Source organism: Saccopteryx bilineata, chromosome 3, assembly GCF_036850765.1.
Source record: "Saccopteryx bilineata isolate mSacBil1 chromosome 3, mSacBil1_pri_phased_curated, whole genome shotgun sequence".
Taxonomy (NCBI): domain Eukaryota; kingdom Metazoa; phylum Chordata; class Mammalia; order Chiroptera; family Emballonuridae; genus Saccopteryx; species Saccopteryx bilineata.
This window is the reverse complement of record NC_089492.1, coordinates 258,511,040-258,524,820: the sequence shown is the minus strand read 5'-3', so window position 1 is coordinate 258,524,820 and position 13,781 is coordinate 258,511,040. Positions and strand designations below refer to the sequence as shown.

The following is a 13,781-nucleotide window of genomic DNA, read 5'->3' as shown; positions in this document are numbered from 1 at the left end:
TTGTCCCCTTGGGGCCTTTATTTGATGCTGCTGTGAGAAATTGAATTTGAGTCGTTAGAGGTAACTTCAATTAGCAACTTGGGGATAATGGCTGTGCACCGGGGAGCTGTAGCCATAGTCGTATCAGTAAGAGAGCCAGCTTCCTGCTGATGGAGCAGGTGGAGAGCCGAGAGCACAGGCATGTTCACTGAGGTGTGCACTTGTGCTCTCTCCTTAGGTTGAGTTTGGAGGCCTTAGTCAGAACTGTGGAACTGCTCCAGATTTAACTCCCCAGAAACAGAGGACCAAGCCATTGATTCCAGAAATGTGCTTTACCTCGACTGGCTGCAGCACAGACATCAACCTATCCACGCCTTACCTGGAGGAGGATGGCACCAGCATTCTCGTTTCCTGCAAGAAGTGCAGTGTCCGGGTCCATGCCAGTGAGTGCCTCACCCTTTCTCTGCCTCCTGTTGAAGGGGCCGTGGGTCTTCTCACTGGAAACCCTTACCCTCATTGGCCTCCCCACTCCCCCAGCGCAAAGATTGCTTATGTGTTCCTGGGGAGATTGTTGTGATGGCGTCTGAGTTTCCTCTGACTCCAGGGTCCATGCTTTCCCTGTCAGCTCTGTGCTCTCCTTGGTTCAGATACCAGAAAGAGACTAGTTCTCACTACTCATTAGGTGTTTGAACCAGTGAATCTACAGTTTCCGGCTCTGTGAGGTTGAACCCTGGGGGCCCTGACTCTAGAATTCAGGGGTTTCTGTAAGATTTGGTTGTAACTTTGGGACATACTATATGAAAAAGCTATAAATCTTCCTTCTGACTCTGGCCTCTAATTTTCTCTCCTTGGTATCCCTGTTAGGTTGCTATGGGGTCCCCCCTGCAAAGGCCTCAGAAGACTGGATGTGTTCTCGTTGTTCAGCCAATGCCCTGGAGGAGGTGAGTGCGTTCACACCGTTACTCTGTTCCCTGTGAGACTTGGAGTTTGCTCAGAGTCAGACTATTTCCTGTGGGCTTCATATCCGGAGCAGTCTGCATAGGGCCTGGTAGTCGTGATCAGAGAGTGAAGACTGTCAGAATAAGTCACCATGACAGTGAGAGTGGTTACTGCCCACCTGTGGCAGGGCATGAGTAGAATCTGGAAGCTGTGCTTGCTCCGTGGTATCAGGACCAAGCAGAGGTCCTCCTGTAGATGAACCATAACCCCCTTTTAAGAACTTAGCCACTGAGTTGGAGCACCACAGTGGGGCTCAGATGGTTCATTTTATAGTTTTCATCACCCCCCCCCCCCCCGAATCCTGGCAGTACTCCACGTAGGTGGCAGTCAGAGTGGCACTGCTGCAGTGCCTCTGGTCCGAGCAGAGTGTCATTTGTGACAGCTTATAGTTGTTATTAACAATAACAATGAAGAGTATTATGTCAAGTGAATACTTGGTGCACTTCAGCCCCAGGTGGCCTCTCCGTCTTCCTCCAGAGGAGTTCTGGTTATAGGGGCTGCATAGGCAAAGTCCACATGACATTTGGCTGCTTTCTTATGTGGAGACTACAGTTGCCCAGAGGAAGTCAAGGGGAAAGCAGATGGAGTGTTAATGAGTTGGTGGTAACCACTTTCCTCCCCTCCCTTCTTGGCAGGACTGCTGTTTATGCTCATTACGAGGAGGAGCCCTGCAGAGAGCAAATGATGACAGGTGAGTTTTCCGAGCAGTGCCTCAGAACGTGCAGTTCTGAAGCGGCGTGCAGAGGCACTCGGAGGGCAGTGGCTGTACATCAGAATGACTGATGAGGTTTTAGAAAGCACATTCTTTGGAGCTGGAGTAGTATTCCAAGACTAACATAAAAGTGGGATGCCAAGGAGAGCCAGGAAGTCCCAGTCCTTTCCAAGGTCATCTTCCCCTCTGAGGCAGATGTAAGTAATGTCCTCCTTTTGCAGGAGCTAACACGGGCTCTCAAGTGTGTGAGGATCCTGTCAAGATGGTGCGGGGCTTTGTGGGCTGGAAGTGAGGACAGTAACCTCGTTGGCTGGGGCTAGGGAGTACTCTTCTGCAGGCAGGCTGTCCCTGGCTCAGACCTGCTGTTTGGAATGAGGGCAGTTGTTCTTGAGGAGAGAGTGGGACATTGAGCAGAGCTCACCAAGCCTACTCACTATTGAGTCAAACCTACAGAAGTTTCTGGGCACCTTAGCTTAGAGGTGGGATTCTCAGCTGTCAGGCAGCTCATTTTTACTGAGCTGAGTCTTTGTGCTTGGTCTTGGCTTGCTTGGTCTGAGGTAGAAACATAAAGTGAACAAAGTTTTTGCTCCGGAAGAGCTGGCAGTGTGGGGTATGGTACACACAGGTTGACGAGCAACCAATGGTCAATATCCTGCTTCCAGCTAAAATCCTTTGGGAACGTGGAGCAATGTTCTGTCCGGCCACCCACCTCACAGGAACTCTTCCTGCTGTTCCAGATAGAGGGCCACTCTGCCTTCTGCTCCTACTCCTTCAAAAGCACTTGCTTATATTACTTGAGGTCATCGTGTTCCTCACGGCTATAGGATAGCTCTATTAAACCGCTTCTGTATTTGCAGTGGAAAGGGCTCTGCTTGAGCATCCCACCTTAGTTTATAATCGTTGTTCTGCCCAGATGGCCATGCAAAACAAATCTGTTCTTACTCTTGTAGTAGCCGTGTAAATATTACAGACAGCTCCCGGTAGCCCCAACACAATCTAGTGTAGGTTGTCACCTGGCCTGACTTTCAGTGCTTTCACCATCTTAGTTCTCCTCTTGGGGCATGACAATTTCCTGTAATGTACAGAACTTACTTTAATCCTCTAAAGCAGTGGTCCCCAACCTTTTTTGGGCCACGGACCGGTTTAATGTCAGAAAATATTTTTACGGACCGGCCTTTAGGGTGGGACAGATAAATGTATCACGTGACCGAGATAAGCGTCAAGAGTGAGTCTTAGACTGATGTAACAGAGGGAATCTGGTTTTTTGTGGTTTTTTTTTTGTATTTTTCTGAAGCTGGAAACGGGGAGGCAGTCAGACAGACTCCTGCATGTGCCCGACCGGGATCTACCCAGCGCGCCCACCAGGGGGCGATGCTCTGCCCATCCGGGGTGTCGCTCTGTTGCGACCAGAGCCACTCTAGCGCCTGGGGCAGAGACCGTGGAGCCATCCCCAGTGCCCGGGCCATCTTTTGCTCCAGTGAAGCCTTGGCTGCGGGAGGGGAAGAGAGAGACAGAGAGGAAGGAGAGGGGGAGGGGTGGAGAGAAGCAGATGGGCACCTCTCCTGTGTGCCCTGGCCGGAAATCGAACCCGGGACTTCCGCATGCCAGGCTGATGCTCTACTACTGAGCCAACCGGCCAGGGCCGGAATCTGGTCATTTTTAAAAAAATAAAACATCGTTCAGACTTAAATATAAATAAAACAGGAATAATGTAAGTTATTCATTCTTTTTCTGCAGACTGGTACCCAATGGCCACGGACCGGTACCAGTCCGTGGCCCGGGGGTTGGGGACCACTGCTCTAAAGATGTCCACTGAACAGACCTGTCAGAATAAGTGGGTGCTTGGGCCAGATCTTAACAAATAAGCCTGCTGTGGATGAGGGGAGCAGAAGGGAGAGGTCATTGCAGCCCCGGGGAAAGGTTTGAGCAAAGGCCTACAGGGGAAAGCTGTGATTACTGGCAGATGGGGGCACAGTTGGAGACACTTTGAGGAAGCACCTAGCACTTAAAGTAAAAGAGGTCTAGATAGAGCTCTCTAATTTATTCTCACTCCCCGAAACATGCCACACTTAATTAGCTCTGCTCATTTTGCAACAGATTGTGAGCAAGTTAGTGTTGTAAGCAGTTCAGCCCTGTGCTAACCCAGGGCAGTGTGGTGGGGACCTGTTTCAGCACCATCTGTGGGCCCTGTGAGATGAGAAGGTCACAGGGTATTGAAGCCAGAGGTGACTGAGGCAGCCTTTACTTTTTGACAGGTGGGTCCACGTCTCATGTGCTGTGGCAATTCTGGAAGCAAGGTTTGTCAACATTGCAGAAAGAAGTCCAGTGGATGTGAGCAAAATTCCCCTGCCCCGCTTCAAGCTGGTAAGGACGACAAGATGGGCTCACAGACTCTCTTCCGTTATCCTGTTTACAACTCTCACGGCACTTTGGAGGGCAACCTATGCTTGGCCCAGCAGCCAGCCCTTACCTTTGGGTTTTGTGATACTTACTCTCTGGTTAAAAGTACTTAATGAGGACACCAGTAACCAGACACGAGTTTCGCCGTAGGTGTGTGTGCCTTCCTGTCTGGGAAGGAAGTTGACTCCTGCTTTGGTTTGGCATTTGGGTGGGGAGTGATAGAGGAGACTGCACTGGTAGGTCCTGGACTCACTGGCTTGCTTCCCCTGTGTTGTAGAAATGTGTCTTCTGTAAGAAGCGGAGAAAAAGAACTGCTGGCTGCTGTGTGCAGTGTTCTCATGGCCGTTGCCCAACTGCCTTCCACGTGAGCTGTGCCCAGGCGGCAGGAGTGATGATGCAGCCAGATGACTGGCCTTTTGTCGTCTTCATTACCTGCTTTCGGCATAGGATTCCTAATCTGGAGGTGAGGGAAGCTGCCATTCTAGAATCCTCCTGACAGTTTGCAGGATCATTTTCTCTGCCAGCTGTTCGTTGATTGTGTCAGCAAATATTTCCTCAGGCATTATGCTTTATGGAGAGTGCTAATGAGTAAAGGATTGAGAAATGGCCCCTGTCCATCTCTACCCCCTGCCTGGTACTGCTTAATCCAGTGGTTCCAAACTGCTTGAGGTTGATTCCTTCTGACTATCTGTTTACTTGTTTGCCTCTCCTCCAAGATAAACTCCTCGGAGGGTCTATATTTTATTAATCTGAGTATCTTTATACTTAACACAGTGACAGGGACATAGCAGAAGCTCTGTGAATGTGAACTGATGGGGAAAGCTCCCAACAGTTAACCGTCAACCACCATACAGTGGAGATTTTGTTCTCTAAATGTTCGAAGCTCAGAGAAGGATACATGTAATTTTAGCTGGGGGAGTTATGGAAGGGTTTGGATAGAAGGTAGCATTTGAAGTGGGTCTTAAATAGTAAGTAGGAATTGTGAGGCTTCAGAACAGAACAGACAAGTCTCAGAAAAATGAATATGCAAGACTGGTTCTGTGATCATGGTAGGGATGGTACTTGAAGGGCAGGCAGCTCCAGAGGGGGAGGACCCGGGACTGCTATTCTGTCATTAGATAAGAACTGTCCTCATATTATGATTCTGAGCTACATTTTTTTATTTGCCACACTGGTGGATTCAAGAATTGAAGGAATAATAATTTGAGGCAGGGAGACCCATTAGTGTAGGAGAGATGTGAGGTCTGAAGTGGGAACACATAGGTGGAGCTTTGAGTCACAACTAACCCTTTTTCTTCTACCATTTGGGATCATAGAAAAGTCCTTGTTGGCTGAATGGATTTTCCTCTTTCACAGAGGTATTTTTCTGAGCATGACAGGGGATTGGGGTGGGGTAGGGACTTAGGAAAAGGGAAAATAATCAATGTAAGAATGAGATTCTGGACTGACCAGGTGGTGGCGCAGTGGATAGAGCGTCAGGCTGGGACACAGAGAACCCAGGTTCGAACCCCCGAGGTTGCTGGCTTAAGCCCAAAGGTCACTGGCTTGAAGCCCAAGGTCACTGGCTTGAGCCCAAGGTGGCTGGCTTGAGCAAGGGGTCACTTGCTCTGCTGTAGCCCCCCAGTTAAGGTACATATGAGAGAGCAATCAGTGAACAACTAAGGAGCTGCAGTGAAAAATTGATGTTTCTCATTTCTCTCCCTTCCTGTCTGTCCCTGCCTGCCCCCCTTTCTGTCTCTTTGTCTCTGTCACACACACATGCACACGCGCGAATGGGAGACCCAGCGCTCGGGCAGCCCCACCCCGGCAGCATGGCCCACCGTCTGCCCGCACGTCCCTCCGTCCACCTGCAGCAGGCAGGCAGTCCCTTTGGCTGTCCGACCGAAGGTGCCGGCCGAGCCGGACGCCTGGGCTCTTGCTCCCGGCGGAGGGATTCGCGACTGCCTAAGAGACGGTGCTGAGCTAAGGAGGAAGAGGCCCCTACCGCTGTGGCGGCGGCGGCGGCGGCTGCTGCTGCTCCTGCTCCTCCTCCTCCTCCTCCTCCTCCGGAGGCAGCGCATAAAGAGGCCGCTGCGACAAGCTCAGGAGCCGAGTGGGGCTCGGCCCTCCGTCGGTCCCGCGCTTCTAAGCTATCTTCGGTCAACCCGCTATCACCGAGGCGGCCTTGTGCCCCCTCGCCTTTTCCCCGTCCCTCCCCTGTCCCTGTCCCCGCCCGGGGGGGCCGCCGCCACCCGCCTCAGGATGGCTTTGAAGAGAATCCACAAGGAATTGAATGACCTAGCACGGGACCCCCCCCCCCCCCCCCCCAGCACGGTGTTCAGCAGGTCCTGTTGGAGATGATATGTTCCATTGGCAAGCTATAATAATGGGGCCAAACGACAGTCCCTATCAGGGTGGAGTATTTGTTTTGACAATTCATTTCCCAACAGATTACCCCTTCAAACCACCTAAGGTTGCATTTACAACAAGAATTTATCATCCAAATATTAACAGTAATGGCAGCATTTATCTTAATATTCTACGATCACAGTGGTATCCAGCACTATTTCAAAAGTACTCTTGTCCATCTGTTCTCTGTTGTGTGATCCTAATCCAGATGATCCCTTAGTGCCTGAGATTGTTCTGATCTACAAAACAGAGAAAAGTACAACAGAATAGCTCGGGAATGGACTCAGAAAGTATGCGATGTAATTAAAGAAATTATTGGATAACTTCTACAAATAAAGATCGGGGAACTCTGAAAGAGGGAAAGAAAAAAAAGAATGAGACTCTGGAGAGAAAAGCTTGAGATAGCGTGAGTCCTGGCTCTGGTAGGGAAATAGCAGTTTTGTTATGAAACAGGATAGTGATTTTTGGATTACCAGTTGTACTTCACATTCTTAAATGGATAGCCATAGACTGCTACTGCTGTCAGGAAATGGGGGGAGTACTATTAAGTATTTATTTTATTTACTGACTTTAGAGAGAGGAAGGAAGAGAGAAACATTGATTTATTCTTTCACTTATTTATTCATTCATTGGTTCATTTCTGTGTACCCTGACCAGGAATTGAACCGGCAACCTTGGTGTATTGGAACGACACTAACCAACTGAGCTACCTGTCCAGGGCTGAATATTCCTTTCACTAATTCATTTTCACGTATTTATGGGCATCTATTACCTGTCATGAAAGAAATTTATAATATATCAGATGGGGAGAAGTGTAATGGATAAAAATAAGGCAGAATAGAGGAGTAGAAGAAGAGGTCGTAAGGAACAGTGTTAGTAAGTTGACATTTGGATGGGAGGGAGTCAGCATACAAATAATTGGGGAATAGCATTTCAGGTAGCGGAAACAGTAGTGCAAAAACCCCAAGGTGGAAACACACTGGCACACATGCTCAAAGAATAGCAGGGAGGCCAGCATGGCTAGAGTGCAGTGCTAGGGCAGTTTGGAGGGAGTGGACTTGAGGCCACAGATTCTCTGTGATCTCATTTGCATCAAAGGTGAGTTCAGAATAAGAAGGGTGATTGAGGGTCCCAGAGATGGCAGGGCCCTTATAGTGGAGAGCCAGTTGTCTTATGCAGCTGAGGACATCCAGGGAATCTCAATCTTTGTGCCATGAGGTAGAACTAGTGCTAAGATCTGTATGGAGCATTGTCTGGGGACCTTGGACCTCAGATCACCTGTTGAATGTCTACTTGGATGGGTATCTTAAATTGTGTGCGTTAGTAGGAGCTATATTTGGACAGTTCCTGACAGCACATAGGGAAGTCACAAAAGTCTGTTCAGGGAGTTCAAGTAAAACTAAGTATGGTATGAAGACAACTATCAACTAGGAAAAGGGAAGAGCTACATTTATGCAAGAAAATGTAATACTAGTTTCTTTACAGTGTCCTGGCTGGGGTTATAGATATCTGGAAAGACCTGTTTCAACTCCCATCTCGTACTCCTCTTTACTATTCCATTCCTTTGCTATCTTTTCCCTGGTAAAGATGATTTAGTTGATTTTGGGCCCCGTTTGCTAGACCTGTCAAGCCAATGTGGGAGTAACCTAAGCCTCTGTTTTTTCCAGCGTGCCAAGGGGGCCTTGCAGAGCATCACTGCAGGCCAGAAGGTCATTAGCAAGCACAAGAATGGTCGCTTCTACCAATGTGAGGTGGTCAGGCTCACCACTGAGACCTTTTATGAAGTCAACTTTGATGATGGCTCCTTCAGCGACAATCTGTATCCTGAGGACATAGTGGTAACTTCTGAAAGGAGCTGCTTGGGCAGTTTGGGACTGGGATATTTCTAGGTCTGGTTGGCAGACTGGTTGTGGGCCTGCCTTTCTAGTCAAGCCCACGGTTTCATCAGTTGGTTCCCAGAACAAAAAGAAATCTTTACATTGGTCTTTCTGTGCAAATGAAATTATGTGCTGCTAGGGTACTATGCTTCCTCTAGAAACTCATATGAATCAACATATTCTGCATTTCTTTGAAACATGCTTATATTTCAGTTTAAATTACCCTTGAAGGCATTCTACTGGAGTGAGAGAACTCAGGCTTTGGGATCAGGCCCATGTGCCAGTACCAGTTGCAGTGTTTAGTAGCTGTGTGAATTTGGGAAAATTATCCAACTGTCTTTTCTACCGTGCCCTCTTAGTAGACATATGGTGTTGGCTTTTGGTTCTTTCTAGAGGAAGGCTTTCGGGCTGAGCTGAAACTACTTGGACATACCCTGGCCTGCTTATCTCATCAACACCTGAGACACACGGCCCTGCCTGGATTCAATCCCAGGTTTCCTGGCTCGGTACAGGACTTAGTTCAGGTTTCTCCGCTCTCTACCCTGCATTTTCTTCTTCTTTTTTTTAAATGAATTAATTTATATTTAGATAATTAATTTTAACAGGGTGACATTGGTCAACTAGAGTACATAAATTTAGATGAATTAGACTCCAAAGGCAAGGGAAGTAAAAGCAAAGATAAATAATTGGACTACTACAAACTAAGAAGCTTCTGAACAGCAAAAGAAACTGACAACAAAACAAACAAACAGCCAACTAAATAGGAGGTGATTATTTTCAAATAGCAGCTCAGACAAGGGGCTAATATCCAAAATAAACAAAAGAACTCAAAAAACTCAGCAATAAACAGTCCAATAAAAAAATGGGAAGAGGACATGAACAGACACTTATCCCAAGAAGAAATACAAATGACCAATAGATATATGAAAATATGCTCATTTTCACTAGCTATTAAAGAAATGCAAATCAAAACTACAATGAGATACCACCTCACACCTGTTAGATTGGCTATTTTCAACAAGACAGGTAATAACAAGTGTTGGAGAGGCTGCAGAGAAAAAGGAACTCATTCACTGTTGGTGGGAATGTAAAGTAGTACAACCATTATGGAAGAAAGTATGATTGTTCCTCAAAAAATTAAGAATAGAACTACGTATAATATGACCCAGCAATCCCTCTACTGGGTATCTACCCCCAAAACTTGAAAACATTGGTACATAAAGATACATGCCTTTTCATGTGTGAGACTAAGTATCAGGGTAGTGGGGTTGAGCCACTTTTTTTTTTTAAACAAATTAGGTTATGCCACATTAGCAACATAGTTGCTTAAAGTACATTCATTAGTTATAAGGTAGTGAAGATGATAGTAACAGTATTGATGGCAATAAAATAGCTGTGATTTATTAAGCTCTGCAGTATGCCAAGTACTTTATATTGAGTATTTCTGTCTCATACCAGCTCTGAAAAGTAGGTGGTATATTATCTCTTAATCTATGGAATAATGATCTCCGGAAGTTACTGAGGACCCCAGAGAGCCGATGTATTATGGGTTATTTCTATTAGTATTTACTCTATTAGAAATTAAAAATTAATTGATATAAATAAGCCATTTTTAATGAAAAATAACTTCATTTTAAAACAAAAAATATTAGCAGGAATGCCATTTTTAATTTTGCAAATATCTTAAATGTTACATCTCTATTCTGTTGCAATTTATTGTTTTGGTTAAAATATATGAAAATTGTCTGACCAGGTGGTGGCGCAGTGAGTGGATAGTGCTTAGGACTGGGATACAAAGGACCCAGGTTCGAGACCCTGAGGTCGCCAGCTTGAGCATGGGCTCATCTGGTTTGAGCAGAGCTCACCAGCTTGGACTCAAGGTCTCTGGCTTGAGCAAGGGGTTACTCAGTCTGCTGTAGCCCCCCGGTCAAGGCACATATGAGAAAGCAATTAATGAACATCTAAAGTGCCACAATGAAAAACTGATGATTGATGCTTTTCATCTCCCTCCTTTCCTGTATGTCTGTCCCTATCTATCCCTCTCTCTGACTCTCAATCTGTCTCTGAGAAAAAAATAAAAAAGCTTTTAAGAAATATATATATGAAAATTCAGTCTCAGACATATAATCGGAAAGGGGAGAATACTTTTCAGATATTTGTGGTTCTTTTTCAATATTATACCAAAACTCAATAAGGGGTGGTAGTTTTTTAAAAGTTAGCTACAGTGTGGAATCTAAACAGGTCAGTGGACTTCACATACTCTTACATTCAAATCCATTGGCCTTTCTGCACTGACAATGCACCTATGCGTGATTTTATAACATTATACATATTGGGGCAATGGGCTGTGCAGACTTCATGAATGTTATTTTTTTATTTTTTTAGTGAGCAAGAGAGACACACGGACAGGGACAGACAGGAGAGAGATGAGAAGCATCAACTCATAGTTGTGCAACTTTGGTGGTTCATTGCTTGCTTTCTCATGTGTCTTGACTGAGGCTGTGGCCGAGAAAGGCTCCAGCTGAGTCAGTGGCCCCTGGCTCAAGCCAACAACCTTGGGCATCAAGCCAGTGACCATGGAGGTCATGTCTCTGGTCCACGCTCAAGCCGACAACCCTGTGCTTAAGCTGATGACCTTGGGGTTTTGAACCTGAGTCCTCAGTATCCCACGTCAACGCTCTACCCACTGTATCACCACCTAGTCAGGCTAAATTTTCTTATATAGTATCAAAATCATATATTCATTTGTATGACTAATCTTAGAAAAACCTTGAAATTTTGGGACGCTTCAAACTCATATTGGTGATACAATGTTCTTCAAATTCTAATTTTTGCTTGAAGCTTAAGATTTTTATCATTGGCAGCTCAGGTTTGTTTGTTTGTTTGTTTGTTTGTTTGTTTTAGTGACAGGCTCACTTTGTTCATTTTCAAGATGTCTGCCAATAGCCAAGTCTGAATAACCATAGTTTGTCATTCAATCATTTTTTTCAAATAAAGCTTATGTACTATGAAAAGAGCAGATGCTTCAACCCATAACTCAGTTACACAGTATTTTTCCTCACAACTCAGTTACAGAGTATTTTTCCTTAAGATTACTGTCCTGCCTTGGCATGTAGCAAAAGTATCTTTTGGGTATTTTCATAGGAGCAGGAATTTGCCCTGGTCCATTCTTCCCTGACGTAGATGGTTATCACCATGCTCAGGTGGACCTTCCTTTCCCTCTTCTCCCTTATTCCCTCAGAGTCAGGACTGTCTCCAGTTGGGTCCTCCTGCTGAAGGGGAAGTTGTTCAGGTGCGATGGACAGACGGCCAAGTCTATGGAGCCAAGTTTGTGGCCTCCCATCCCATCCAGATGTACCAGGTATCCAAAGATTTATGCTGGGGGTTGGGGAGGTACTTGATTAATTCAGTGCTTCTTCTTGGGCCAGAGGTGTGTCCTTGCTCTTGGGAGAGCTCAGGGATCAGTAATAACTCTTTCAGAGCTAGGGGCTTCCCTCTGTCCAGTCTGCCAGATGTGGCTTCAAACATGGCACTCCTTCAATGTTCTGAATTCTTCCTGTGAATATAGGAAATTGCCACTGTGCATGGTGGTCCAGGGAGAGAGTCAGGGATATCTTAGCCAAAGGCCCCTGTTTCCTTGGTAGGTGGAGTTTGAGGATGGCTCACAGCTTGTTGTTAAGAGAGATGACGTGTACACGCTGGATGAAGAGCTTCCCAAGAGAGTCAAGTCTAGACTGGTGAGTTTGGTTTCTGTGTACCCTCAGTTCCTGTCTGGGAGGGAGGGAACAAGGCAGGGATGTGTCCCTTTTTTTCTTCCAGTGGTTGGACACAAAGTACTCATTTGACTTGCCTATTCTTCTGTAGTCGGTAGCCTCAGACATGCGCTTCAATGAGATTTTCACGGAGAAGGAGGTTAAACAAGAAAAGAAACGGCAACGAGTTATCAACTCAAGATACCGGGAAGATTACATTGAGCCTGCACTATACCGGGCCATCATGGAGTAGGTGCTTCCAGGAGCCAAGAGATTCCGGCCATCAAGGCGAGAGCACTCGAGGTTCCACAGTACAGCAGACATTTGGAACTCTGAAGTCTCTAAAATGAAGTTTTAAAATGCAAAGCAATGAAATAACCAACCCCATCATCTTCTCACCCACCCTCATTGCATTCTCCTCTAGTGAAGGGACAAGCCGTTCTTGGACACATGGCCACAGCCGCTGAGCTCCCAGCTTAAGGGCTGAGCAGTGGAATGCTATGGCTGCATTGTCTCTATTGGGGTCGACTATTGCTGGTTAGACTGGTTGCCCTATTCCTTTCCTAGGACTTAGCTTCCTAAGGATCACCTGCACCAACCAGGAAGAGGTGCTGATGCTTGCCCCTCTCCCCTCCCCCCTTTTGTATTTATGTGTGTGTGGGTGTGTGTGGGTGTGCGCGCGCGCGAGTGGTCTGGACCAGCTTTTGCCAGCTCCTGGCCTTTACTTTCTTCCTTGCCTATCCAGGGCAAACAAAATGTGAAATTCTGCCGTCAGCTGAGCTGAATAAGGCCCCCTGGGGTTGGTTGGAGATGGATGTGTCATCTGTCCCTTGAACTGCCTCAAGGGCATGCTGGCAAAGCTGCAGTATTGAGATAATGCCACCTCTCTGCCCTCTCTTGAAGAAGATATGGGTAACATGGGTTACCCACATTTCTCTAGGCACAGTGCCCCTGTGGCACCGTATTCAAGGGTGTGGTGGGGCATACCATGAAGTGGGATCTTAATGATGGAAGCAGGCAGAGCCTGGTGGGTGATTCTGTTAACATGAAATTGCAATCATGCTGGGGCTGGGAGGGTTAAGATGAATTGGGGCCACTGGTGGCCAGGGGCAGGTTTGCCTCTGGTCTGGGAATGGGAGGGAATGGATTTGAGGGGCGGGGTGGGACTAGAGGGCAATGCTGAAGGGGTTAAACAGGTTTTTGCTCCTCATGAATTTGTTTGCCTGGGCCCAGGATTGAAGGGCTTCACACCTGTACCCTGTGTATACAAGAATCAGATTTATAATACTTTCCTGTTTTTTTGTTACGTATGAACGCTATAAACCAAATTATTTTGAAAACTGGTGCATCACCTTGTCCTTAGCACTGAAGTGTGTTGAGCAGAGGATCCGGCGGTGTCTATTCCAAGGAGCCCAAGTGGCCCAGGGTCAGGCTGGGAGTATATCTAGAGTCCCAGGCTCTGAAGCAGGGCCATGTATTTTAAGAAGACTCAGTCTGGAAAGATTTAGGAAGCTGTCCTAAAGAGATGGGTTCCTTGTCAAATTCTGGTGGTGGTGTAGCTCTGTATTAAGCCAAGCATAAGGACAAGGGGAACCAAGGCACCTTTTTTTGCTTTCCCTGCCTTAGAGGTTGGAAGGAGGAGGTAATAAAGGACAGGCCAAACAACTCAGCCTG

At 46.7% G+C, this 13,781-nt stretch overlaps 1 protein-coding gene and 1 pseudogene across 3 annotated transcripts in view; both read left to right on the top strand.

The window, feature by feature from the left end:
• Positions 1–13,460, top strand: part of KDM4A (lysine demethylase 4A) — a 47,124-nt gene extending 33,664 nt beyond the window's left edge. For all 3 annotated transcript variants that reach the window (XM_066269417.1, XM_066269418.1, XM_066269419.1), the window contains 9 exons: positions 218–422; positions 844–920; positions 1,614–1,669; positions 3,946–4,054; positions 4,368–4,553; positions 8,146–8,316; positions 11,597–11,716; positions 12,000–12,092; positions 12,220–13,460. In XM_066269417.1, coding sequence (XP_066125514.1) covers positions 218–422; positions 844–920; positions 1,614–1,669; positions 3,946–4,054; positions 4,368–4,553; positions 8,146–8,316; positions 11,597–11,716; positions 12,000–12,092; positions 12,220–12,360 — 1,158 coding nt within the window. In that variant the 3' untranslated portion in view covers positions 12,361–13,460. The remainder of the gene's footprint in view (positions 1–217; positions 423–843; positions 921–1,613; positions 1,670–3,945; positions 4,055–4,367; positions 4,554–8,145; positions 8,317–11,596; positions 11,717–11,999; positions 12,093–12,219) is intronic.
• Positions 6,324–6,801, top strand: LOC136328746 (ubiquitin-conjugating enzyme E2 D2 pseudogene; annotated as a pseudogene).
• Positions 13,461–13,781: the final 321 nt, after the last annotated feature.